General features: G+C 48.7%; 1 protein-coding gene across 2 annotated transcripts in view; it reads left to right on the plus strand.

Moving 5' to 3' along the window:
• The first annotated feature begins 6,781 nt into the window (after window positions 1–6,781).
• The window catches only part of prkg1b (protein kinase cGMP-dependent 1b), a 1,090,349-nt gene continuing 1,069,617 nt past the window's right edge, over window positions 6,782–27,513 (plus strand). For both annotated transcript variants that reach the window (XM_085994888.1, XM_085994889.1), the window contains exon 1: window positions 6,782–7,486. In XM_085994888.1, coding sequence (XP_085851014.1) covers window positions 7,176–7,486 — 311 coding nt within the window. In that variant the 5' untranslated portion in view covers window positions 6,782–7,175. The remainder of the gene's footprint in view (window positions 7,487–27,513) is intronic.

The following is a 27,513-nucleotide window of genomic DNA, read 5'->3' on the forward strand; positions in this document are numbered from 1 at the left end:
TCATCCTGCTTCCTCAAACAAGAGATGCACTCACGGGGATAAACAGTGATTCATTCAAGTTATACAGTTCTATAAGCAACGCCCACTTACTATAGAATGGGGCGTATATGTACAAACAGTTTCATAACAGTTGCTCTTTATTGGTTTATGTGGTTAGTCACTCAACTGTCAGGTCCACCCTTCAACTGTCGGACCCGCCCCCTTGAACTCAGGTAACCCCTGACCATGCTAGCCACAGATGTGGAGTGTAATTCTACTCCCGCATTTCTGTTGTTATCTTTTCCTCGCTACAGGCCTTGTTTACAGTTTGCAACTTAGTACAATGTTGGTTTTTAATTTGTACCTTTATCTGCTGGGAAACAGGGCAGTGTTTAGACACTGCTCTGCTGAAGTGCTGAGAACACACATATTCCCATGCCCTTATCACTTCTATGTGTCGTTGATGTTTAATATTCGACCTTGCTGCATCCCTGCTATCTGTTCCCAGCCACATATTGTCAGTCTCTGATCTGAGAATTAAAAAAAAATCTTTGTCTTAAACAGCTAACATAGTCAAGTATCCCAGAATTCATTGGGAACTAGCTGGGATCCTTCACCACACTCGGTCAAATGCTGCCTTGATGTCAAGGGCACTCACTCTCACCTCACCTCTGGTATTCAGCTCTTCTGTCCATGTTTGGTCCAAGGCTGTAATGAGGTCTGGAGCTGAGTGGTTTTGGCGGAACCGAAACTGGGCATCTGTGAGCAGGTTATTGGTGAGTAAGTGCTGCTTGATAGCACTGTCGACGACACCTTCCATCACTTTGCTGATGATTGAGAGTAGACTGATGGGGTGGTAATTGGCCGGATTGGATTTGTCCTGCTTTTTGTGGACAGGACATACCTGGGCAGTTTCCCACATTGTCGGATAAATGCCAGTGTTGTAGCTGTATTGGAACAACTTGGCTGGAGGCGCGGCTAGTTCTGAAGCATAAGTCTTCAGCACAGCAGTCGGGATGTTGTCGGGGCCCACAGCCTTTGCTGTATACAATGCGCTCAGCCGTTTCTTGATATCATGTGGAGTGAATCGAATTGGCTGAAGACTGGCTTCTGTGGTGGTGGGGACCTCAGGAGGAGGCTGATATGGATCATCCACTTGGCACTTCTGGCTGAAGATGGTTGCAAACCCTTCAGCCTTGTCTTTTGCACTCACGTGCTGGGCTCCACCATCATTGAGGATGATGATATTCATGGAGCCTCCTCCTCCAGTTGGTTGTTTAATTGTCCACCACTATTCACGACTGGATGTGGCAGGACTGCAGAGCTTTGATCTAATCCATTGATTGTGTGATCGCTTATCTCTGTCTATAGCATGCTGCTTCCGCTTTTTAGCATGCATGTTGTCCTGTGTTGCAGCTTCCCCAGGTTGGCACCTAACTCCATATACCTACCTTTGCCCCGTACGCCTTAATATCTTTGGTTAACAAAAATCTATCAATCTCAGATTTTAAATTAACAATTGACCTAGCATCAATTGCCATTTGAGGAAGAAAGTTCCAAACTTCTGCCACCCTTTGTGTGTAGAAGTGTTTCTTAACTTCACTCCTGAAAGGTCTGCCTTTAATTTTAGACTATCCCCCTAATCCTAGACTCCCCAACCAGCAGAAATGGTTTCTCTCTATCTAACCTATCAGTTCCCCTTAATATCTTGAAAACTTCAATCAAATTCCCCCTTAACCTTCTAAATTCCAGGGAATACAACTATTCTCTCTTCGTAAATTAACCCTTGTGGTCCAAATATAATTCTGGTAAATCTACGCTGCACTCCCTCCAAGGCCAATATATCCTTCCTAAGGTGTGCTGCCCAGAACTGCTCACAGTACTCCAGGTGTGGTCTAACCAGGGCTTTGTATAGCTGTAGCATAATTTCTACCCCCTTGTATTTTAGGCCTCTAGATAAAAAGTCCAACTGTAGCTCAGTTGGTAGCACCCTTGCCTCTGAGTCAGAAGGTTGTGGATTCAATTCCCACTCTAGGGACTTGAGCACAAAAATCTAGGCTGACACTTCAGTGCAGTGCTGAGGGAGTGCTGCACTGTCGGAGGTGGCGTATTTTGGATGAGATGTTCAACCGAGGCTTTGTCTGCTTTCTCAGGTGGACGTACAAGATCCTATGGCACTATTTCAAAGAAGATCAGGGGAGTTATCCCAGTGTCCTGGCCAATATCTATCCCTCAATCAACATCACTAAAAAGCAGATTATCTGGCCATTATCACATTGCTGTTTGTGGGAGCTTGCTGTGCGCAAATTGGCTGCTGCGTTTCCTACATTACAACAGTGACTACACCTGAAAAGTACTTCATTGGCTGTAAAGTGCTTTGGGACATCTGGTGGTCATGAAAGGTGCTGTATAAATGCAAGTTTTTCTTTTAGTATTCCATTAGCCTTTTTGATTATTTTCTGAACCTGTCCATGACACTTTAATGATCTATGTACCTGAGTCTCTTTGGATCATCACTGTTTCGAGCTTTTCACCATTTAGAAAGTACTCTGTTCTATCCTTTTTAAGTCCAAAGAGAATAACCATACATTTGCCTCTATTAAATCTCCCCTTAACCTTTTCTGCTGTAAGGAGAGCAATCCCAGCTTCTCTAGTCGCTCCACATAACAGAAGTCCATCCTGAACCCCTGGTAACATTCTAGTAAAATTTCCTCTCCACCCTCTCCAAGGCCTTGACATCCTTCCTGAAGTATGGTGCCCAGAATTGAACACAATACTCCAGCTGAGGCCTAGCTAAAGATATGCCATAACTTCTTTGCTTTTGTACTCTATACTGCTATTTATAAAGTCAAGGATGACGTATCCATTTTGAAAAGCCTTCTCAACTTGTCCTGCTACCTTCAAGGACTTGCTAAATACATTCACAGGTGAAACAAATCAAACCATCACCATAGAGTTATGAGTGGAGGCATTTATCATAGTGCACCGGTGGTTAGGATATAATTTGTCATTTTAATGTGAACCCTGAACTTTTCTATTGAATTTCATTTGTCACTGTATCTTTTTGTTAAATCATGGCTACTGCATTGGACATGACTTCTGCCCTCTACCCACCCTAATGTCAATTACGAATTTGATCAATTTTCACTGGGCTGCAGAATCCAAGCATGGATGTAGATTTGGAACACAGGAACAGGAGCTCCTTGGGCCTACTCCAGCATTCAATTAGGCCATGGCTGATCTGTACCTCAAATCCATTTACCTGCCTTTGCTCCATATCCCTTTATACCCTTACCTAACAAAGATCTATTAATATCAGTTTTCAAAGCTTCAATTGACCCAGCATCCGCAGCCATTTGGAGGAGAGAATTCCAGATTTCTATTGCCTTTTGTGTGAAAAAGTGCTTCCTGATTTTCCTCCTAAATGGCCTAGGTCTAATTTTAAGATTGTGTCCCCTCATTCTTGATTCACCCACCAGAGCATATAGTTTCTCCGTATCTGCCCTATCAAATTATTTTAAAATATTAAAACTTCCAAAAGGCTTTTGATAAAGTGCCACAAAGTAGGCTTGCCAGCAAAGTTGAAGCCCATGGAATAAAAGGGACAGTGGCTGCATGGAAACAAAACTGGCTAAGTGACAGGAAACAGAGAGTAGTGGTGAACGGTTGTTTTTCGGACTGGAGGAAGGTACAAAGTGGTGTTCCCCGGGGGTCAGTTCTAGGACCACTGTTTTTCTTGATATATATTAATGACTTGGACTTAGGTGTACAGGGCACAATTTCTAAATTTGCAGATGACACAAAACTTGGAAGTATAGTGAACAGTGAGGAGGATACGGATAGACTTCAAGAGGACATAGACAGGCTGATGGAATGGGCGGACACGTGGCAGATAAAGCTTAATGCAGAAAAGTGCGAAGTGATACATTTTGGTACTAAGAACGAGGAGAGGCAATATAAACTAAAGGGTACAATTCTAAAGGGGGTGCGTGAACAGAGAGACCCGGGGGTATGTGTGCACAAATCATTGAAGGTGGCAGGGCAAGTTGAAAAAGCGATTAGAAAAGCATACAGGGTCCTGGGCTTTATAAATAGAGGCATAAAGTACAAAAGCAAGGAAGTTATGATGAACCTTTTAAAACACTGGTTCGGCCACAACTGGAGTATTGAGCACTTTAGGAAGGATGTGAAGGCTTTAGAGAGGGTGCAGAAAAGTTTTCCAAGAATGGTTTCCAGGGATGAGGGGCTTCAGTTACGTGGATAGACTGGAGAGACTGGGGTTGTTCTCCTTAGAGCAGAGAAGATTGAGAGGAGATTTGATATAGGTGTTCAAAATCATGAGGGGTCTAGACAGAGTAGATAGAGAGAAACTGTTCCCATTGGCAGAAGGGTCGAGAACCAGAGGACACAGGTTTAAGGCAGAAGATCCAAAGGCGACATGAGGAAAAGCTTTTTTACACAGCGAGTGGTTATGATCTGGACTGCACTGCTTGGTGGAGGCAGATTTAATCGTGGCTTTCGAAAGGGAGTTGGATAAGTACCTGAAGGAAAGAAATCTGCAGGGCTACGGGGAAAGGGCGGGGGAGTGGGACTAGCTGATGTGATCTTGCAGAGAGCTGGCATGGACTCGATGGGCCGAATGGCCTCCTTCTGTACTGTAACAATTCTATGATTCTAAACACCTCGATCAGATCACCCCTCAATCTTCTATACTCAAGGAAATACAAGCCAAGTTCATACAACTCTCTAGGTCCTGGTATCATTCTGATGAATCTGTGCTGCACCCCCTCCAAAGCCAATATATCCTTCGAGGTGCAGTGCCCAAAACGGAATGCGTACTCCAGATGGGTTCTGACGAAGGCTTTAAACAACTGAAGCATAATTTCCTCCTCTTTGTATTCTAGCCCCCTTCAGATAAAGGCCAATATTCCATTCACCTTTTTGATTGTTTTTTGCACTTTGTTTACTAACTTTAAATGTTTTGAGCACTTCGGAGTCCCAAATCTCTTTGCTCCATTACAGTTAATAGTTTCTCACTATTTAGAAAATACTCCAATTTATCTTTCTTGGGTCCAAAGTGGATGACCTCACACTTGCCCACATTAAACTCCATCTTCCATAGTTTTCGATTAGAAAGAGCAGTGGCCCTGACACTGTTCCTTGGAGGTCACCACTCAGTACTTCTCCCTCGAAACAACATCACTTGTTGTTTATTGCCTGTACAAGGATTCCTCTTTTCTTTCTATCAGGCAATTTATTATCCACCTTTCTCAGCCTCAATCCCCACCACTTTTACAGTTTTCAATTCCTGTAGTAGCCTTTCATGAAGAACTTCATAGAAGGCTTTCTGGAAATCAGATCGTCTACTGCGGGCCACTTGTGTTGTTGCTTCCTCAGAACAAGTCAAGGAGGTTAACCCTCTTACCCTTCTGAAGCCGTGTTGGCTGTTGATTACTAAATTACTATCATAGGGTAGTCATTGAGTTTGCTTCTGGATTGCACAGTCGACAGGTCCTGGCTGTCAGTCTTCAAGAGTGGTAGAGCAAATTAAATATTATAGCCACATATTTGGTTAGATTACCAGATGTGACCAGGAATTGTGTGATATAACACTTCAGTTGCAAATGGTTAACGTGCCACACTTATATGCTTTATATTTTGGACTTTAAATTAAATCGATGTACTGTTACTTTAAAATATTTTGTTATTGAGTTCCTAACTGAAGGCACTCCACCGATTGTGCGCTAGTCGGCGCTATTGCCTCTTCGCTATTAACTGGTAATCACTCCACAGGGACTGAAATCATCATTAAAATAAGAGGGAGTATTTCCTTACCCTAATTTCTTATTACAATAGGGCCAAATAATTCCCATTTAACTTCCCGTGAATTATAAACGTGCATTAATGACATGTTAGCTGCACCGATGTTAAAAGTTATAACCAGTTTCAGGCAAGTTGTTGGGCGGTTTTCATAGTTGAAACGACGTACTAAGCACGGTTTAAAAGTAGATATATTAACATCACAAAGTCAACACAGAACGAATCACCTCACTGCATATAGTGTCGATAAGAGGCCAAAGGGAAGATGTGCGGGCCAAACTGTAGAAAGTTGGATGGAAAGACAATTCAACCACGAATGTTAACCATTTATTAAATTAAAAATAAATTTGGCCAACAAGTTTCCAAAAAAACTTATAGCTTGTCATAGCCATGTCATTATCAACATAGATTTAAGGCCCCAACTGGATCTTAACTCGTATTGTCTGGGTTCTTACTTTTCTGCCAAAAATACACCTTAAGATAAACTAATTTATTTCGGAACTATAAATAGAATCATTTCTATTTTAGGTTAAAACGTGTGTGTGATTTTGTCTGACAAACTTTGTCTTTACTGATCCGAACTTTGTGTGTTTTAATTCAATAAATAGCGAGATTAAAACTCAAATATGGTGGGATAATTTATTTTTTTGGTCCAGGAATTTAAAACAAAATGGTATAGATGTTATTCTCAAAATAGATGTAATCAATAAATAAACCACAGCGAAGGTGTTTGTTTCTCAGACTGTTGGACAACTCCAGCCGAAACACGTTCAAACCCAGGTCACTGCGAGCTGAGCTGGGACACTGCCACTGTCCCAGCGATTATTCTTTCTGCAAAATTGCAAGTAATCGTGTCTCTGGAGGTCGAGTTCAAGGCGATAGTTGTGAAATGTGGAGCATGCATTCTTCCAAGGGGCTTACAGCCCTTAAACCTCAGGTAATAAGTTATTGGAAAGCAGGTAAAGTGTGTGTGTGTGTGTTGGGGGGGGAGCGTTGGGAGGATGATGGAGATGGAGGTGTAAAAGTTGCCTTGCAAGTACTGCAGGGGCCTGTAGGCGCCACGCTTGCTTTCTGCATTGAGCGTTGACGTAAGGCAGAGCGAGCAGTGTTAACGGGTCGCGGCTCCAGTCAGAGAGGATTTCCGGAAGGACGAGCGGCGCAACTGTAGGGAGAAAGCCTTTTAAAAACAAGCACTCCCCAACTGGCTTCTCGCCCAGAGTGTTTTTTTAATATACATATATATAAATATATTTTAAAAGGGGGGAATTCGGACAACCCTAAGAGTTGGCAAAGCCTTCCAGCTCCCTTAAAGTTGATCAAAGTCGGAGGACACTTTGGAAAGTTGGACGTTATATCCAGCGCTGCCCCGGATTACCATGGGCACGTTGCGGGATCTGCAATACGCCTTGCAGGAGAAGATCGAGGAACTGAGGCAGCGAGACGCCTTGATAGACGAGCTGGAGCTGGAGCTGGATCAGAAGGACGATCTCATCCAGAGGCTGCAGAACGAGCTGGACAAGTATCGGTCTATCATCAAACCCGCCAGCAAGCAAGCCCCCAACCAGTCTGCGAGCACCGTGCAGGAACAGCACCGGACCAAGAGGCAGGCCATCTCGGCGGAGCCCAGCGCCTTCGACATCCAGGATCTCAGCCACGTTACCCTTCCCTTCTACCCGAAAAGTCCACAGTAAGCAGCCGTGACTCGATACCTTTCTCATCTCACTCTTGTCACATCACACACGCCACGGGGGAGCTGCTGTCTGCTCTCGCTGGTCCAGTCACTGTCGGGTTAAACTGTACCCACCTCACCAGACAGTGGTGTTTATGTATTGGTTATTATTGCTACAAAGTACACCAGAATGCTGAGTAATTTATATCAGTGTGTTGGTAGTGTCATTGAGAAAACACGGGGCCAGACACAAGAGAGCTGCTCCTCGTTTATTAAATCTTACAATTATTAGTTAGAATAAAATCTTAAGAGAAGAATGAAAGGACAATACAAGCAAAAGCCCAGGTCGGGGACAGGAACTAGGGGAGGAAATTACCCAGAACAGACAATAACGAAACAAAGATGCGCGATGGGTTCGGGTTACAGTAGAATGGGTAAGGCACTGCGAGCCAGTGTAAGAGTGAGAGAGAGAGAGCGTAACAATTAGTATCATACTGAGTGAGGGAGTGAGTCCGCGTGAGGGAGTGCGAGTGATTCAGTGTGAGTGTGAGTGAGTAACTAAGAGTGAGTGTGAATGATTGCGTGAGAGTGAGTATTCAGTGTGAGTGACTAAGTGTGAGTGGTTGAGAGTGTGTGTGTGACTGTAAGTGTGAGTGATTGAGAGTGTGTGTGTGATTGTAAGTGTGTGATTGAGAGTGTGTGTGACTGTGTAAGTGTGAGTGATTGAGAGTGTGTGTGACTGTGTAAGTGATTGAGAGTGTGTGTGACTGTGTAAGTGTGAGTGATTGAGAGTGTGTGTGACTGTGTAAGTGTAAGTAATTGAGAGTGTGTGTGACTGTGTAAGTGTAAGTAATTGAGAGTGTGTGTGACTGTGTAAGTGTAAGTAATTGAGAGTGTGTGTGACTGTGTAAGTGTAAGTGATTGAGAGTGTGTGTGACTAAGTGTGAGTGATTGAGAGTGTGTGTGACTGTAAGTGTGAGTGATTGAGAGTGTGTGTGACTGTGTGAGTGATTGAGATTGAGTGTGACTAAGTGTGAGTGATTGAGAGTGAGTGTGGCTGTAAGTGTGAGTGACTGAGAGTTAGTGAGTGACTAAGTGTGAGTGATTCAGTGTGTGTGTGACTAAGTGTGAGTGATTGAGAGTGTGTGACTGTGTGAGTGATTGAGAGTGAGTGTGGCTGTAAGTATGAGTGATTGAGAGTTAGTGAGTGACTGTGTAAGTGTGAGTGACTGAGAGTTAGTGAGTGACTAAGTGTGAGTAATTGAGTGTGTGTGTGTGATTGTAAGTGTGAGTAATTGAGAGTTAGTGAGTGACTAAGTGTGAGTAATTGAGTTAGTGTGACTAAGTGTGAGTAATTGAGTGTGTATGTGTGATTGTAAGTGTGAGTAATTGAGAGTGTGTGTGACTAAGTGTGAGTAATTGAGTTAGTGAGTGACTGTAAGTGTGAGTAATTGAGAGTGAGTGTGACTAAGTGTGAGTAATTGAGAGTTAGTGAGTGACTAAGTGTGAGTAATTGCGAGTGTGTGTGAAGTGAGTAATTGAGAGTGAGTGTGGCTAAGTGTGAGTAATTGAGAGTTAGTGAGTGACTAAGTGTGAGTAATTGCGAGTGTGTGTGAAGTGAGTAATTGAGAGTGAGTGTGACTAAGTGTGAGTAATTGAGAGTTAGTGAGTGGCTAAGTGAGTAATTGAGAGTATGTGTGTGACTGTAAGTGTGAGTAATTGAGAGTTAGTGACTGTAAGTGTGAGTGACTAAGTGTGAGTGATTGAGTGTGTGTGTGAGTGACTGTGTGCGAGTGATTGAGAGTGAGTGCGTGACTGTGTAAGTGCGTAATTGTGAGTGAGTTAGTGAGTGAGCGGCTTTGGACAGTTACGAAGCGGAACACCGCGAGTAAAGGAGATTTTTTGTGGGGGCAAGGACCGTTTCTCCAGCAGCAGGATAGCTAGTTCAGTGAATCATGGGCACTCACACTGACCTTACACTGCTGCAACATTTATTTACAGCTTTAGAGTCCACGCGACCCAGGTGGAAGGGAAATTGGAAGAGGCTCAGTCACAGACCCCGGCTTTCAGTAATCCGCTCCATCAATCCGCGCCTTATCACTACAATTGTTTTAGAAAGGACTCGAAGGTTTTAAACAGTCGTTACCCAGTAATCATTGCACTGTAGAGATGTAAGCGCTGTTGCGAAAGATGTTTGACAACCGCGATTGAAAGTTATTCGGAGAAGCGCCTGGATTCGGTTGCCTTTCTCACTGATGGTGATGGAGGAGCGAGCTGTCGATTTCATGTGAAAAGCTAACACGGTAACAAGTGCGACCTCTTCACAAAGATCGACAATATAACCAGTAAAAAAAACACTGCAAATGTGAAATAAAAGCAATCAGCTGGCCAGCTCGCTGTGGAATCGGCTGCCCTCCCGTGCTTTGCTGTGCTCCACATTTGCCGCAATGTTTACATTCTCATCCTTCGCCACTCTTACACTCTCTCGGACACCTCTGGGACTCGAAACTGCCCTGCAGTTGCCAACGGGCAATATACATTCAGCGGCTCACGAGTTGCTGAACATCTTTGAATGCCATTTTCCCCATATCATTTGCAAACCAAGAATTGATGTTGCAGGGAGACAGAATGGAGAACCCTACAAACGATCCATGGCGGATTTATTAACCCTTTCGACCCCATGCTGTGGGGTCCCTCCCGTCAGTTTGTTTCGGGACCTCGACCTCCAGAGCTCCCGTAAGGACCGTACTTCTCCCCAGTACAAGCCAACTGCAGAACCAAGAATGCACCTTACTAACGAGTGCTGTCAGTTTGTCAATCAGTAGTTGCTAAAGGTTTCCCAAAGCTGGTTGTGGTTGAACTGTAGCCCTTTGGGGTCGCCAGCTCTGGTTAGATGGATTCCTGGAGGTTATATCACATAACTTCCTCTAACCGCCTTGGTCAAATCGTAACCCCCTCCCACCACCACCAATAATTGTTATAACTAGCAAACAAAAGTGTTCAAAGAAAATAAAAATATAACATTTTAATGGCCCTATGATTTTTCTCTCGGGTTGCTCCCAGCAATGTCCAGGAGATCCATCCTTAATTCCTGGAGACTCCAGGGCAATCTTGGTGGGTTGGCAACCCTCAGGCCTGATAAAACATGTTTCTGTTTGTACCTGTCAAGGTACTGGTCTAGGATTAATGGGTTGGGGCCACTCGGAGTAGAACTTTATCTGAGACGGTGTGCCTGTTTCTAAAACCCTGAAAGATGAATTGGATCGCCCCCCCCCCCCTGTCATCAACCAAAGACCCAGAAACGGCCCCTTTTTTAATGGGCACAAGTAATAAAAGAACTTAACCATAAGAAATAGGAAACTTATAAAACTAAATGATAATATTGTGGCGGGATCATTGGGAAGGTTCCGATTTGCAATGGACAACACAGCAACAGGCGGTACTTAAAGTGCAGCCCATAAAAAGGGAATCTATTGTTGAATAATTTACAGTTATATAGTACCTTACACATCCTTGGGATATCCAAAGATGTCCACAACCAATGGATAATTTCTAAGCGTAATCGCTGCTACCTTGTGGGCAAATGCAGCAGTCAATTTGCCCACACGGCCTTTTTATGAACAGCAAATGAGATAATTAACCAGTAAATCTGTTTTTGAGGGTGTTGCTTGATTGAGGAATATATTTTGGACAGGACCCAATGAGTGCTCCCCTGCTCCTCAAGTCATGTCATGGGGCTTTTCACCTGCTCGTTAATGGAAAGTCACTGAGTGAAGGGATCAGGAGTTGCTTAGAGTCAACCTGGAGTTCTCATCTTTTTACTTCAGTCCCCCGAGCGATTTTCGGGCATAACCCCTGAGCTGCAGAAGACGGGGAACAATTTTTTTGTTTGTTTCTCTTCCTCCTGGCCCCATAGTATTTTATTGTCGCCTTTATTTAGGTAGATCTGAGGAAAAAGTAAAAAATGGAAGAATATTCAGGAAAAAAACACCTTCTCTATGACACTTACATTTTAGGGTGGAGTGACCTTCTCTAGGACAGTTACATTGTAGAGTGGAGTGACCATCTCTGGGACATTTACAATGCAGAGTGGAGTGAACGTCCCTGGGACATTTACATTTTAGAGTGGAGTGACCTTCTCTGGGACATTTACAATGTAGAGTGGAGTGAACGTCCCTGGGACATTTACAATTTAGAGTGGAGTGACCTTCTCTAGGACAGTTACATTGTAGAGTGGAGTGAACGTCCCTGGGACACTTACAATTTAGAGTGGAGTGACCTTCTCTGGGACAGTTACATTGTAGGGTGGAGTGACCATCTCTGGGACAGTTACATTGTAGGGTGGAGTGACCATCTCTGGGACATTTACAATGTAGAGTGGAGTGAACGTCCCTGGGACATTTACATTTTAGAGTGGAGTGACCATCTCTGGGACATTTACAATGTAGAGTGGAGTGACCATCTCTGGGACATTTACATTTTAGAGTGGAGTGACCTTCTCTGGGACATTTACATTGTAGAATGGAGTGACCGTATCTGGGACATTTACATTGTAGGGTGGAGTGACCATCTCTGGGAAACAAACATTGTAGATTGGAGTGACCCTCTCTGGGACAGTTACATTGTAGAGTGGAGTGACCGTCTCTGGGACAGTTACATTGTAGAGTGGAGTGACCATCTCTGGGAAACTAACATTGTAGAGTGGAGTGACCGTCTCTGGGAAACTAACATTGTAGAGTGGAGTGACTGTCTCTGGGAAACTAACATTGTAGGGTGGAGTGACCGTCTCTGGGACAGTTACATTGTAGAGTGGAGTGACCGTCTCTGGGACAGTTACATTGTAGAGTGGAGTGACCGTCTCTGGGAAACTAACATTGTAGGGTGGAGTGACCGTCTCTGGGAAACTAACATTGTAGATTGGAGTGACCATCTCTGGGACAGTTACATTGTAGAGTGGAGTGACCGTCTCTGGGACAGTTACATTGTAGAGTGGAGTGACCGTCTCTGGGAAACTAACATTGTAGAGTGGAGTGATCGTCTCTGGGATATTTACTTTGTAGAGCGGAGTTAGCATCTCTGGGACAGTTACATTGTAGACTGGAGTGACCGTATCTGGGACAGTTACATTGTAGACTCGAGTAACCATTTCTAGGACAGTTACATTGTAGGGTGGAGTGACCATCACTGGAGCAGTTACAATGTAGAGTGGAGTGACCATCACTTGGACATTTACATTGTAGAGTGGAGTGACCATTTCTATGACATTTACATTGTAGAGTGGAGTGATCGTCTCTGGGACATTTATATTGTAGTGTGGAGTGACCGTGTCTGGGATATATATGTTGTAGATTGGAGTGACCATCTCTGGGACAGTTACATTGTAGATTGAAGTGACCATCACTCGGACATTTACATTGTAGGGTGAAGTGACTGTCTGTGGGACAGTTACATTGTAGAATGGAGTGACAATGTCTGGGACATTTACGTTGTAGAGTGGAGTGACCATCTCTGGGACAGCTACACTGTAGAGTGGAGTGAACGTCTCTGGGATATTTACATTGTAGAGTGGAGTGACTGTCTCTGTGACAGTTACATTGTAGTTCGGAGTGACTGTCTCTGGGACATTTACTTTGTAGAGTGGATTTACCATCTCTGGGATAGTTACATTGTAGACTGGAGTGAACATCTCTGGGTCAGTTACATTGTAGAGTGGAGTGACCATGTCTGGGAAATTTACATTGTAGAGTGGAGTGATCATCTCTGGGAAAGTTACATTGTAGAGTGGAGTGACCGTCTCTGGGACATTTACATTGTAGAGTGGAGTGACCGTCTCTGGGAAAATTATATTGTAGGGTGGAGTGAAAGTGTCTGGGACACTTTCATTGTAGAGTGGTATGACCATCTCTGGGACAATTATATTGTAGAGTGGAGTGACCGTCTCTGGGATATTTGCAATGAAGAGTGGAGTGAACGTCCCTGGGATATTTACATTTTAGAGTGGAGTGACCATCTCTGGGACATTTACATTGTAGAGTGGAGTGACCGTCTCTGGGACATTTACATTGTAGAGTGGAGTGACCGTCTCTGGGAAAATTATATTGTAGGGTGGAGTGAAAGTGTCTGGGACACTTTCATTGTAGAGTGGTATGACCATCTCTGGGACAATTATATTGTAGAGTGGAGTGACCGTCTCTGGGATATTTGCAATGAAGAGTGGAGTGAACGTCCCTGGGATATTTACATTTTAGAGTGGAGTGACCATCTCTGGGACATTTACATTGTAGGGTGGAGTGACCTTCTCTGGGACATTTACATTGTAGAATGGAGTGACCGTATCTGGGACATTTACATTGTAGGGTGGAGTGACCGTCTCTGGGAAACTAACATTGTAGATTGGAGTGACCGTCTCTGGGACAGTTACATTGTAGAGTGGAGTGACCATCTCTGGGACAGTTACATTGTAGAGTGGAGTGACTGTCTCTGGGAAACTAACATTGTAGAGTGGAGTGACTGTCTCTGGGACAGTTACATTGTAGAGTGGAGTGACCGTCTCTGGGAAACTAACATTGTAGAGTGGAGTGATCGTCTCTGGGACAGTTACATTGTAGAGTGGAGTGACCGTCTCTGGGAAACAAACATTGTAGGGTGGAGTGACCGTCTCTGGGAAACTAACATTGTAGATTGGAGTGACCGTCTCTGGGACAGTTACATTGTAGAGTGGAGTGACCGTCTCTGGGAAACAAACATTGTAGGGTGGAGTGACCGTCTCTGGGAAACTAACATTGTAGATTGGAGTGACCGTCTCTGGGACAGTTACATTGTAGAGTGGAGTGACCATCTCTGGGACAGTTACATTGTAGAGTGGAGTGACCATCTCTGGGAAACTAACATTGTAGAGTGGAGTGATCGTCCCTGGGACATTAACTTTGTAGAGTGGAGTGACCGTCTCTGGGACATTAACTTTGTAGACTGGAGTTAGCATCTCTGGGACAGTTACATTGTAGACTGGAGTGACCGTATCTGGGACAGTTACATTGTAGACTCGAGTAACCATCTCTAGGACAGTTACATTGTAGGGTGGAGTGACCATCACTGGAGCAGTTACATTGTAGAGTGGAGTGACCATCACTCGGACATTTACATTGTAGAGTGGAGTGACCATTTCTATGACATTTGCATTGTAGAGTGGAGTGATCGTCTCTGGGACATTTATATTGTAGTGTGGAGTGACCGTGTCTGGGATATATATGTTGTAGATTGGAGTGACCGTCTCTGGGACAGTTACATTGTAGATTGAAGTGACCATCACTAGGACATTTACATTGTAGGGTGGAGTGAATGTCTCTGGGACAGTTACATTGTAGAATGGAGTGACAATGTCTGGGATATTTACGTTGTAGAGTGGAGTGACCGTCTCTGGGACAGCTACATTGTAGAGTGGAGTGAACGTCTCTGGGATATTTACATTGTAGAGTGGAGTGACTGTCTCTGGGACAGTTACATTGTAGTGCGGAGTGACCGTCTCTGGGACATTTACTTTGTAGAGTGGAGTTACCATCTCTGGGACAGTTACATTGTAGACTGGAGTGACCATCTCTGGGAAAGTTACATTGTAGAGTGGAATGACCGTCTCTGGGACATTTACATTGTAGAGTGGAGTGACTGTCTCTGGGAAAATTATATTTTAGGGTGGAGTGAAAGTGTCTGGGACACTTTCATTGTAGAGTGGCATGACCATCTCTGGGACAATTATATTGTAGAGTGGAGTGACCGTCTCTGGGACATTTGCAATGAAGAGTAGAGTGAACGTCTCTGGGACAATTATATTGTAGAGTGGAGTGACCGTCTCTGGGACATTTGCAATGAAGAGTGGAGTGAACGTCTCTGGGGCATTTACATTGTAGAGTGGAGTGACCGTCTCTGGGACATTTACATTGTAGAGTGGAGTGATCGTCTCGGGGATATTTTCACTGTAGGGTGGAGTGATCGTCTCTGGGACATTTACATTGTAGAGTGGATTGACCATCACTGGGACATTTACATTGTAGGTTGGAGTTTCTGTCTCTGGGACAGTTACATTGTGGATTGGAGTGACCGTCTCTGGGTCACTTATATTGTAGAGTGGAGTGACCATCTCTAGGACAGTTTCATTGTAGAGTGGAATGACCGTCTCTGGGATATTTACGTTGTAGATTGGAGTGACCGTCTCTGGGACAGTTACATTGTAGAGTGGAGTGACGGTGTCTGGGAAATTTACATTGCAGATTGGAGTGACAATGTCTGGGACATTTACATTGTAGAGTGGAGTGACCATCTCTGGGACAGTTACATTGTAGAGTGGAGTGAACGTCTCTGGGATACTTACATTGTAGGGTGGAGTGACCGTCCCTGGGGCATTTACATTGTAGAGTGGAGTGACAATGTCTGGGACATTTACATTGTAGAGTGGAGTGACCGTCTCTGGGACTGTTACATTGTAGATTGGAGTGAACTTCTCTGGGACATTTACATTGTAGAGTGGAGTGACCATCGCTGGGACATTTACATTGTAAGGTGGAGTGACCGTGTCTGGGACATTTACATTGTAGGGTGATGTGAGCGTATCTGGGTCACTTACATTGTAGAGTGGAGTGACCATATCTGGGACAGCTACATTGTAGGGTGGAGTGACCATGTCTGGGACATTTACATTTTAGGTTGTAGTGACCGTCACTTGGACATTTACTTTGTTGAGTGGAGTGACCGTCTCTATGACATTTACATTGTAGAGTGGAGTTTCCGTCTCTGAGACAGTTACATTGTAGATTGGAGCGACCGTCTCTGGGTCCCTTACGTTGTAGAGTGGAGTGACGATGTCTGGGACATTTACATTGTAGAGTGGAGTGACGATGTCTGGGACATTTACATTGTAGAGTGGAGTGACGATGTCTGGGACATTTACATTGTAGAGTGGAGTGACTGTCTCTGGGACAGTTACATAATCATAATCATAATAATCAACTTTATTGTCATTGTTAGTGCACAAGTGCAGTACAACGAAATGTAGGCTTGCGGCTCCCGAGAGTGTACATTTAGATTAAGACATTTAAACATTCAACATACATTTGGCTTGTAATACATTAACATAAACATAACCATAATAAAGTGCATTGGCAGATGTGCAGGCTTTAGAGTTTATTTGTGGAGTTCAGTAGGATGACAGCCCTAGGAAAGAAGCTGTTCCTAAATCTGGTCGTACGGGTGCGAATGCATCTGTAGCGTCTCCCAGATGGCAGGAAGGCGAACAGACTGTGGCTGGGGTGGGTAGGGTCTTTGATGATGGACCGTGACCTCCATAAACAGCGTTTCTGGTATATGTGCTCTATGGTCGGTAGCCGGGTGCCGGTGATGCGTTGGGCAGTTTTGACTACCCGCTGCAGGGCTTTCCAGTCATAGTAGCTACAGCTGCCATACCATACTGTGATACAGTTCGTCAGGATGCTCTCTATTGTGCAGCGGTAAAAGTTAGAGAGGATCAGGGGTGACAGGTTACATCCCTTCAGCCTCCTTAGGAAATATAGGCGCTGCTGGGCCTTCTTCACCAGAGAGGAGGTATTGAGGGACCAGGAGAGGTCTCTGGGATACTTACATTGTGGGGTGGAGTGACCGTCTCTGGGGCATTTACATTGTTGTGTGGAGTGACGATGTCTGGGACATTTACATTGTAGAGTGGAGTGACCATCACTGGGACATTTACATTGTAAGGTGGAGTTACCGTCTCTGGGACACTTACATTGTAGAGTGGAGTGACCATCTCTAGGACAGTTTCATTGTAGATTGGAATGACCGTCTCTGGGACACTTTCATTGTAGAGTGGAGTGACCATCACTAGGACATTTACATTTTAGTGTGGAGTGACCGTCTCTGGGACATTTACATTGTAGAGTGAAGTGACCGCCTCTGGGACATTTACATTGTAGGGTGATGTGAGCGTATCTGGGTCACTTACATTGTAGAGTGGAGTGACCATCTCTGGGGCAGTTACATTGTAGGGTGGAGTGACTGTGTCTGGGACATTTACATTGTAGAGTGGAGTGACCATCTCTGGGACACTCACTTTGTAGATTGGAGTGACCATCACTGGGACATTTACATTATAGAGTGGAGTGACCATCACATGGGACATTTACATTGTAGGTTGGAGTGACCATCACTCGGACATTTACTTTGTTGAGTGGAGTGACCGTCTCTATGACATTTACATTGTAGCGTGGAGTTTCCGTCTCTGGGACAGTTACATTGTAGATTGGAGTGACCGTCTCTGGGTCACTTACATTGTAGAGTGGAGTGACCATCTCTAGGACAGTTTCATTGTAGAGTGGAATGACCGTCTCTGGGATACTTACATTGTAGGGTGGAGTGACCATCTCTGGGACATTTACATTTTACTGTGGAGTGACCGTGTCTGGAATATTTACATTATAGAGTGGAGTGATGATGTCTGGGACATTTACATTGTAGAGTGGCGTGACGATGTCTGGGACATTTACATTGTAGAGTGGAGTGACGATGTCTGGGACATTTACATTGTAGAGTGGAGTGACCGTCTCTGGGACAGTTACTGTAACGGCTTCAGCGGCACTTCCCTCTGCTCGCCGCCTGAGGGCGGTTTTTGAGGCTTCGGTGCGCTGCTGCCGTACCTTTGGGCCCCTCTCCTCACCTGTTTCTCGAGTAATTGATCTCATTAGAGTAATCAGGCTAGTTAATAAAGTTGTTCGGTTTTGTCCCTCTTTTAAATGGACCAAGTAAATTAAACAAATAAACTGTAATTAAAACTCTAAAACTTCAAATAAACCTTAGCAAATCAAATTAAAATTTGGTTGTCCAATCCAATTATGCACTCCAGTCCCCGCTGTGCCCACCGGTCACGGGAGTGCTCGAGCGCGCCGGCGGACACCGCGTGCTCCATCTCCAGGGCCACCCGGGCGCGAACATGGCCGCGGAAGAGAGGGAGGCAATCTGGCTGGACGACCCCCTCGACCGCCCGCTGCCTGGACCAATTGATGGCTTTCTTAGCCAGGCCCAGGAGCAGACCCACGAGGAGGTCCTCCAACCTGCCCGTTCCCCTCCGCACCGGGTGACCGTAGATCAAGAGCGTGGGACTGAAGTGCAACCAAAAATCGAGGAGCAGCCCCTTCAAATAATGGAAGAGGGGCTGCAACCTCTCACACTCTGTGTAAATATGAAAAATGGACTCCTCCAGGCCGCAGAATAAACAGGCGGCCTGGGAGTCCGTGAACCTACTTAAAAATATATTGCACGGGACTGCTCCATGCAACACCCTCCAGGCCAAGTCCCCAATAGAACAAGGGAGGACTCCCACATAGAGAGCCCTCCATTGGGGACCTCCGCCGGAAGGCAAGACGGCGTGTCCGGACGGTAGGCGAAGATGACAAAGTGGAAAGTGTGCAGGAGCAGCCCGTACAGGAAACCCCTCCGTGCAGAATGAAAAGGCATGGAGGGTATTTCCTCGAGACGGCTCAAGTTGTGAGGCGCCGGTTCCCGAGGGGGGTTTCGGGGCTGGGCGCCGATAAGGAATTCCGTCCAAACGGGGGAAAGCTCGGACGGGATCGCCCCACGCGCCTGAGCCGCCTCGATACACCTCGTGGCGCCAGGGCGCAGCGTCGCTTTCACCGACTCGATCGCATTGACCGCGAGCTGGACGTTGGCCCAAGGCATGCGCCGCGCCAACTCCTCCGGCGCCATCCAGCCCGCTCCTCCACCATCGAGCAGGTCCCTGACCCTAGTCACCTTGCCAGGCACAGCCCTGCCCTCCGCTAGCCACCCGAACCCGTAGACGTGGAGGTGCGGATTCCTGAACAGCGGCTCCCGAAGGACAGCCGCCATTCCTGACGGGGGAAAGCTCCGCCTGGAGGCGACATAGTTCCAAACCCATAGCAGTTCCTGGTAGAACACGTGCCGCCCACTTCCAAAAACAGGAGCTGCATGTCGTAATTGAGGCCGTGCAGCTGGCGGAAAAAATACGTCGCCAGCGCACACCATCTCGGAGGATTCTCGACGTACAGGTATCTCTGCAGCGTCTGAAGACAGAAAGTCGCAGCCTGGGTGTGGAGGCACACCAGCGCCTGACCGCCCTCCCTAAGCGGGAGACTCAAAACCGCGGCAGAGACCCACTGCTTCCTTTTGTCCCAGAAGAAGTCGGCGAGCTTCTTCTGTATCTTGGCGACAAACGCAGGGGGAGGGATCAAAGTGACGAACTGGTACCACAACATGGCGGCCACCAGTTGGTTTATGACCATCGCTCGACCCCTGTAGGACAACACTCGGAGCAATCCTGTCCAGCGTCCTAAGCGAGTGGTGACTTTGGCCTCCAACTCTTGCCAGTTCGCCGGCCAGGTGTCCTCGGCAGGGCTGAGGTAGACTCCCAAGTAGAGGAGGTGCATGGTGCTCCAGGTGAAGGGCCTGAACTCCTCCGGCAGGGAGTCCACCCGCCACTGACCCACCAGGAGTCCGGAACATTTCTCCCAGTTGATCTTGGCGGAGGATGCGTCCGAGTAAATCTGCTGGCATTCCCGCATCCTCCGCAAGTCAGCGGGATCCGTGACCGTGAGGAGCACGTCATCGGCGTAAGCCGAGAGGACCACCTCCACACCCGACCCTTGCAGAGCCAGTCCCGTCAACCTCTTCCACAAGAGGCGCAGGAAAGGCTCTACGCAAACGGCGTATAACTGGCCGGACATGGGGCATCCCTGACGCACCCCCCTCCCAAAGCGAAGGGACGCCGTCAAGGACCCGTTAACTTTAATCAGACACTCTGCAGCAGCGTACAGAAGTCGGATCCGGGCGACAAAATGCGTCCCGAACCCGAATGCGCGCAGAGTCCCGAAGAGATACTCGTGATCTACCCTGTCGAATGCCTTCTCCTGATCCAGGGAAAGGAAGGCGACCGACAGACCAGCCCTCTGGGAATGGTGGACCAGGTCCCGGACCAGATGGATGTTATCGTAGATGGTCCGGCCCGGGACCATGTAGGACTGGTCGGGGTGGATCATGTGGGCCAGCACGGCGCCAAGGCGAGCAGACATGGCCCTGGCAAAAATTTTGTAGTCCGTGCTGAGGAGGGAGACCGGGTGCCAGTTCTTAAGGAGGCGGAGATCGCCCTTCTTAGGCAGCAGGACAATAACCGCCCTGCGCCAAGAGAGGGGCATCTCCCCGGTCGCCAAACTTTCCCCCAGGACCCGCGCGTAGTCGCCCCCAAGACGTCCCAGAACGCCCTGTGGAACTCCACGGTCAGCCCGTCTAGCCCCAGGGACTTTCCCCCAGAGAGCTGGTGGAGGGCGCCGGTCAGCTCCTCCAGACTCAGAGGAGCGTCCAATTTTTCGGCGCCCTCCAGGCCGACCTTCGGCAGGTCCTCCCACAAAACTCTGCACGCATCCTCGCTGGACGGATCCGGAGAGAACAGAGCCCCGTAATAGGCGCGGGCCTCCGCGCTGATTCCCTCCGGATCCGAGACCAGAGATCCGTCGTCGGCCAGCAGCCCCAAGAGCTGCTTACGGACCCCCCGTCTTTTTTCCAGCGAGTAGAAGAAGGGGGAGCCGCGGTCCACGTACGCGCCTCGGGACCCGACGAGCTGCAGGTCCTTCAGCGCGCCCTTCTTCTCTTCGTACACCTTCCGCAGGGCCGGGTCCTCGACGACCTGACCGAGACGGGACTCCAGGTCGAGCACCTCCTTCTCCAACCGCCCGACCCGGGCCTCCCGCCTCTTGGTCGACCCCTTCGCGTACTCCTGACAGAAGAGACGGACGTGAGCCTTGCCCATGTCCCACCGTAGCCTCAAGGAGGGGAAGCCCCCCCACTTCCTTCTCCAGTCGGCCCAGAAACAACGAAATGAATCCCGGAACCGCGCGTCCTCCAGCAGCAGGTTGTTAAAATGCCAGTACGCGGACCCCCAGCGCGCACGCAGCGGAACGAGCTCCGCCCACACCAGGTGGTAGTCCGTGCATGGCACCGGCCGCATGGAAGCTGCCGGAACGCAGGAGACGTACGCCCGGGAAATATAAAGGCGGTCGATTCTGGACCATCCTCCTCCAGACCTCACGCTAGTGAAGGCACTGGAGTCGGGGTGAAGATGTCGCCAGACGTCCACCAAGTCGAAGGACCCGACCAGGTCCCTCAACTTCTCCATCGCCGCCGGGCATCGCTGGGGGGCCGAACGGTCCCTCGCCTCAAGGGTGCAGTTAAAATCCCCCCCAAGGATGACGCACTCGCCCGCGTCGATGGAGCCCAGAAGAGCGGACACTTCTTCAGAGAAGCGCACTTGCTGCGCACCGGCCTGAGGGGCGTACTCGTTCACTAGATGGAGCGGCACACCCCCAGGCGAACAGTGACCTGGAGCAAGCGGCCCGGCACGTGCTCCTTGACCCCCAAGATCTCCGGCTGAAAATGCGGGGCCAGCAAGATAGCCACCCCGCTGGAAACGCTGGAGAGGTGACTCATGCTGACCCCTCCTTGCCACTCCAGGAGCCACATGGCCTCGTCTCCCGGAACGGTGTGGGTTTCTTGCAGGAAGCACACCGCATACTTCCCATCCCGAAGGACCAAAAGGTTATTAAATCTGCGGCGAGCCTCCCTGCTGCCGTTGATGTTGAGGCTGGCTATGGTTATCTTCATCTCAGAAGCATAGTGCAACCTCTACCTACACCTAACGGGGGGAGGGAGCGCAGCCGCTAGTCAACCGCCACTCCCTCAGCAGCCCAGTGAGGAACGACCTGAGCCGACGCAGCTCGAGCAGGCTCATGTCCGCGTCCACGCCCATGGTCTTGACGGCGGCGCGGACCGACCCGATGAGCAGCGCCAGCTCCGACCACCTGGCGAGGGCCAGCCGGGTCTTGTTTGGACGACCCTGGCACATGGCCACAAAATCCCGGAGTTCCCTGACGGGAATGAGGGTAGACTCGGCGAGGGGCACGAGGTCATCCATCACCTCGTCGGCGATGGAATCCAACTCGTCCTCTGCGCCCATCACCGAGTCCCCGTCCTCCTCCGGGGGTTCGTCACCAGCGGCCAACCCGTCCGTTGCGCAGTGCGCAGCGAACGGCTCGGCCGCAACGGCCGGCCCCGCCTCCGCCCGGATCCCACCCCCAGGATCGGTGGCAGAGGATTCCTCCCTGGGCTCCTCTGGGGGCGCCGGGCCAGAAGACGGCGGCGGTTCGGAGCCCCCCTCCGCCTCAGACGCCGAAATGACTGGAGAAATCGGAGAACAAACAAATCCGAATTCCTCCAGGACGTCCGGCGCCAGAGACACAGTCAGAGGGCCTTCCTCTTCCCTGCCACCGGCCTCCGACCCAGCAGATGGGGTGTCCTTAGCTAAAACCTCGACCAGGTCGAGCAGCCCCTGGGAAATGTCCGGGTCGCTTTGGGCGAGCTCACTTTCCTCGAACTCGCCCGACCCAGACCCCAGGCCGCCCGACCCGTCAAGGGGTAACGGTACCAAAAGAACGTCTATGCTCGCCGCGGGTTATTCCGCGACCACCCCCACGGGCAGGGTCTCGTCCCCATCCTCGGGAGGCACGTGCTGGACAGACACATCTGCCTCAGCCTCCCGAGGGACAGGCAACCCCTGCCGATCACCGGTGATGGTGACAGCGGTGGGGGGGGGTGCAGTACCCGCGGCGGGCGATGACTCCCCCTGTTCAGAGGGACCTTCCTCCTCCCGGTCCTCCTCCTCTTCCAGGGGGTCGTGCCTTCTTTTTAGCGCGGAGGGAGCGAGGGAGACCTCCATGCCTGCAGGGGCCTCCTCCTCTGCTCCCTCTGGTGGAGCAGGTTCGTCGGGTCCCTCGGGCCCGAGCCCGGCCGCAGGTATTAACGTTTCCGCCTCGGCGGTCGCGACCACAGGCTCGGGCACGAGGTCCCTCCCACCCTCGTCTGCCCTGACCAACTCCGCGATGAGCGCGGGTGTCAGGGGCTCTAGGTTCAAGGGCTCACCCTCCACGGGGGGACCCGCCCTGAGGTGTTTCGTCTTGCGCCGCGACTTCCTTCCGCCCGGACGGGCTCCCTCCCCCCCCACCGGAGGACCCGGTGGCATCGGCCTCCGACGTCGACCGCGCATCAATGGCACCCGACGCGCAGACAGATCCGGTGGGGGGGGGTGGCGGCGGCGCCAGCCTCGGCCACGCCAGACGATCTGGCGGCCTTGGAGGCGGGGCAGTTCTTTCTGATGTGCCCCACCTCCTTGCAGGCGTGGCACCGCACAGCGTCCGACGTCCAGAAGACGCGGTAAGCGGTCCTCTCATGGAGGACGACAAAAGCCCCGTCGGTGTCCTCCTCCCGCGCCAGCTGAATAAAGGCCTGGCGCCGGAAGGAGAAGACGTGTCGAAGGCTGGCTTCCCGGAAGCCGAGCGGGATGGGTGTAATCCCCGACCTCACCTCCCCAAGTTGGTGCAAGTGGGGGAGGAGGAGCTCACCAGGAATATAGGGCGGGACGTTGGAAATAACGATCCTCCGCGCGGTGGCCTCAAGAGGATCCACCGGCAGGAAGTTCCCGCCCACAGTGAGCCCCTTGGCGACGGCCAGGGACACCGCCCGCTCTGACCCCAGGAAGAACACAGCCTTCCCGTACATTTTTGAGGTGGCGAGGATGGCTGAAGGGCCGACAACCCCAGCCATGGCCTTTACGCACGCCTCAATTGTCATTGTGGGGTGGGTGTAGCTCTTCACCCCAAGCTTTTTGGTAATTAGTTTGAAAGGTGATGGGGCAGCAGAAGAAGTGGGAGCAGCTGTGGCTGTGGCTGCCACTCCTGCATAAGCCCTGGCTAGCCCCGCCACCGGCGAAGATGCGGTTTTTTAAAGAAGAGCTACACCCACCCCAAATCACAGGCCTGAAGATGTTAAAAAGGCCTCCGGGTTTTTTTTTTTAAAGTCCTCCCTTGAGCAGAGGGAGCTGTTAAATTAAAGGCCCACCTCTCCCCTTATTGATTAGAATTGGGAGAGGGGCCTTCTCCCCTCTGCTCAAGTGGCAATTAATGAAACGTGGAAAAGAGGTGCCTCTTGAGAGAGACAAAGAGAAAGACAAAGAGAGAGAGAGAGAGGGGTGTGGGAAGGAGGGTGGCCACAAAGGCAGGATCGCCACTCAGGATGGTAGGTGGGTGGGTGTCAGCAGGGGTGCACTCCCCGATGGAAAAAAATAAAGTCTCTGTTGGTGGTCTTCAGGCAGGGGGAGAAGATGTCTTCGCCTGGAAAAGCTGGAGACTGCCCAGGCTCAGCCCTACACCAGGTCTTAACAATGTAATAAATGAATTAAAGGCTTCACCTAGGCAGCTCCAGCTATCCCAGGCCAGGCAATTGAAGGGGCGCTTATTAGTGGTGTGTGTGGCCTAGTATACTACAAGAGCCACACACACACACAGACACCCCTTGGTGTTCCGGCCGGCCTTCTTTCCTCCCCCCACCTACAATACAAAGTCTTTTGGGGAATGCACCAAATGACACCCACCTGCAGATGTTCAGTAAAAAAGAAGTTGCTTCTACCCTCCTTCCAAGCAGTTGGTGTCGATGCTGTTTCTCTCCCCTCTCTTCCTCTCCCGGAATGGAGGCCAATTTGGGGAGGCAGTGGTGGAAAGGCCTCTCCTCTTGTAGATGCTGGCCTCCTTTTTCCCTCTCCTCTTCTCTCTCCAGGCACCTCAGTAGTGGATGTTGCTGGTAGATGGTAGTGGTGGTCTGGGGTCTCTCCTTCTCCTCCACTCCCTGGTCAAGGAGACCACCACTTTCCACTCTCCTTCTGGTCAACCAGCAGCACAGAGAGCAAGGCAGAGAATGAATAAAGTTGTTCGGTTTTGTCCCTGTTTTGTCTCTATGCCTCTGGCCTCACCTGTGTCTTGTTAATGTATTTGTCTCCTGTCTCATTTGATTAATTATGTCACGTGACCACTCTGGCCTGTATTTAAGCTTCCTGTTTCCTGTCCTCTTTGCTCAGTCCTGGGTTCGCCTGCCTGCAGGTAGCAGCTTTCTCGAGTCTCTGTGTTTTGGAGTTTCGAGGAATCTCCTTTCGAGTGTTACTATGTCTCTATATTTTCAAGTCTCAAGTGAATCTCCTTTCGAGTGTTACCCTGTCTCTATGTTCTTGAGTCTCAAGGAACCATCTTTCGAGTGTTACCATGTCTCTGTGTTTTCGAGTATCAAGTTAAGCATCTTTCGAGTTCTACCCGGTCTCGAGTCCTTGGATAGGTTTCCTGCGCTTGGGTCCACTACCGAAAACGCTAGCAAGACGGCCCCGTGAATGCACGGCCCCGTGACAGTTACATTGTAGAGTGGAGGGACTGTCTCTGGGATACTTACATCGTAGGGGTGAGTGACCGTCTCTGGGGCATTTACATTGTTGTGTGGCGTGACCGTGTCTGGGACATTTACATTGTAGAGTGGAGTGACCGTCTCTGGGACAGTTACATTGTAGATTGGAGTGAACTTCTCTTGGACATTTACATTGTAGAGTGGAGTGAACATCGCTGGGACATTGTAAGGAGGAGTTACCGTGTCAGGGACATTTACATTGTAGGGTGATGTGAGCGTATCTGGGTCAGTTACATTGTAGAGTGGAGTGACCATCTCTGCGACAGTTACATTGTAGGGTGGAGTGACCGTGTCTGGGACATTTACATTGTAGAGTGCAGTAACTGTATCTGGGACACTAACTTTGTAGATTGGAGTGACCATCACTGGGACATTTATACTGTAGAGTGGAGTGACCGTCACTGGGATATTTGCATTGTAGAGTGGAGTTTCCGTCTCTGGGACAGTTACATTGTAGAGTGGAGTGACCATCTCTGGGTCACTTACATTGTAGAGTGGAGTGACCATCTCTAGGACAGTTACATTGTAGGGTAGAGTGACCGTGTCTGGGACATTTACATTGTAGTGTGGAGTGACCATGTCTGGGATATATATGTTGTAGATTGGAGTTACTGTCTCTGGGACAGTTACATTGTAGAATGAAGTGACACTGTCTGGGACATTTACGTTGTAGAGTGGAGTGACCATCTCTGGGACAGTAACATTGTTGAGTGGAGATACCGTCTCTGGGATATTTACATTGTAGTGCGGAGTGACCATCTCTGGGACAGTCACATTGTAGAGTGGAGTGACCATGTCTGGGAAATTTACATTGTAGAGTGGAGTGACCATCTCTGGGACAGTTACATTGTAGAGTGGAGTGACCGTCTCCGGGACATTTACAATTTAGGGTGAAGCGATCGTCTTTAGGACATTTACATTGTAGAGTGGAGTGACCATCACTAGGACATTTAAGTTGTTGAGTGGAGTGACCATCTCTAGGACATTTACATTTTAGGTTGGAGCGACCATTTCTAGACAGTTACATTGTATGTTGGAGTGACCATCTCCGGGACAATTATATTGTAGGGTGGAGTGAAACTGTCTGAGACACTTTTATTGTAGAGTGGCGTGACCATCTCTGTGACAGTTACATTGTAGAGTGGAGTGACCATCTCTGGGACAATTATATTGTAGAGTGGAGTGACCATCTCTGGGAGAATTATATTGTAGAGTGGAGTGACCATTTCTAGACAGTTACATTGTAGAGTGGAGTGACCATCTCTGGGACAGTTTCATTGTAGATTGGAGTGACCATCACTGGGACATTTACATTGTAGGGTGGAGTGACTATCTCTGGGACATTTACATTGTAGAGTGGAGTTTCCGTATCTGGGACAGCTACATTGTAGATTGGAGTGACCGTCTCTGTGTCACTTATATTGTAGAGTGGTGTGGCCATCTCTAGGACAGTTTCATTGTAGAGTGGAGTGACTGTCTCTGTGACATTTACATTGTCGGGTGGAGTGACCATGTCTGGGACATTTACATTGTACTGTGGAGTGACCGTGTCTGGGATATTTACGTTGTAGATTGGAGTGACCGTCTCTGGGACAGTTACATTGTAGAGTGGAGTTACGATGTCTGGGACATTTACATTGTAGAGTGGAGTGACTGTCTCTGGGACAGTTACATTGTAGAGTGGAGTGAACGTCTCTGAG

Source organism: Somniosus microcephalus, chromosome 8 (genome assembly GCF_052327205.1).
Source record: "Somniosus microcephalus isolate GS21.2 chromosome 8, FLI_Smic_1.0, whole genome shotgun sequence".
Lineage (NCBI taxonomy): Eukaryota > Metazoa > Chordata > Chondrichthyes > Squaliformes > Somniosidae > Somniosus > Somniosus microcephalus.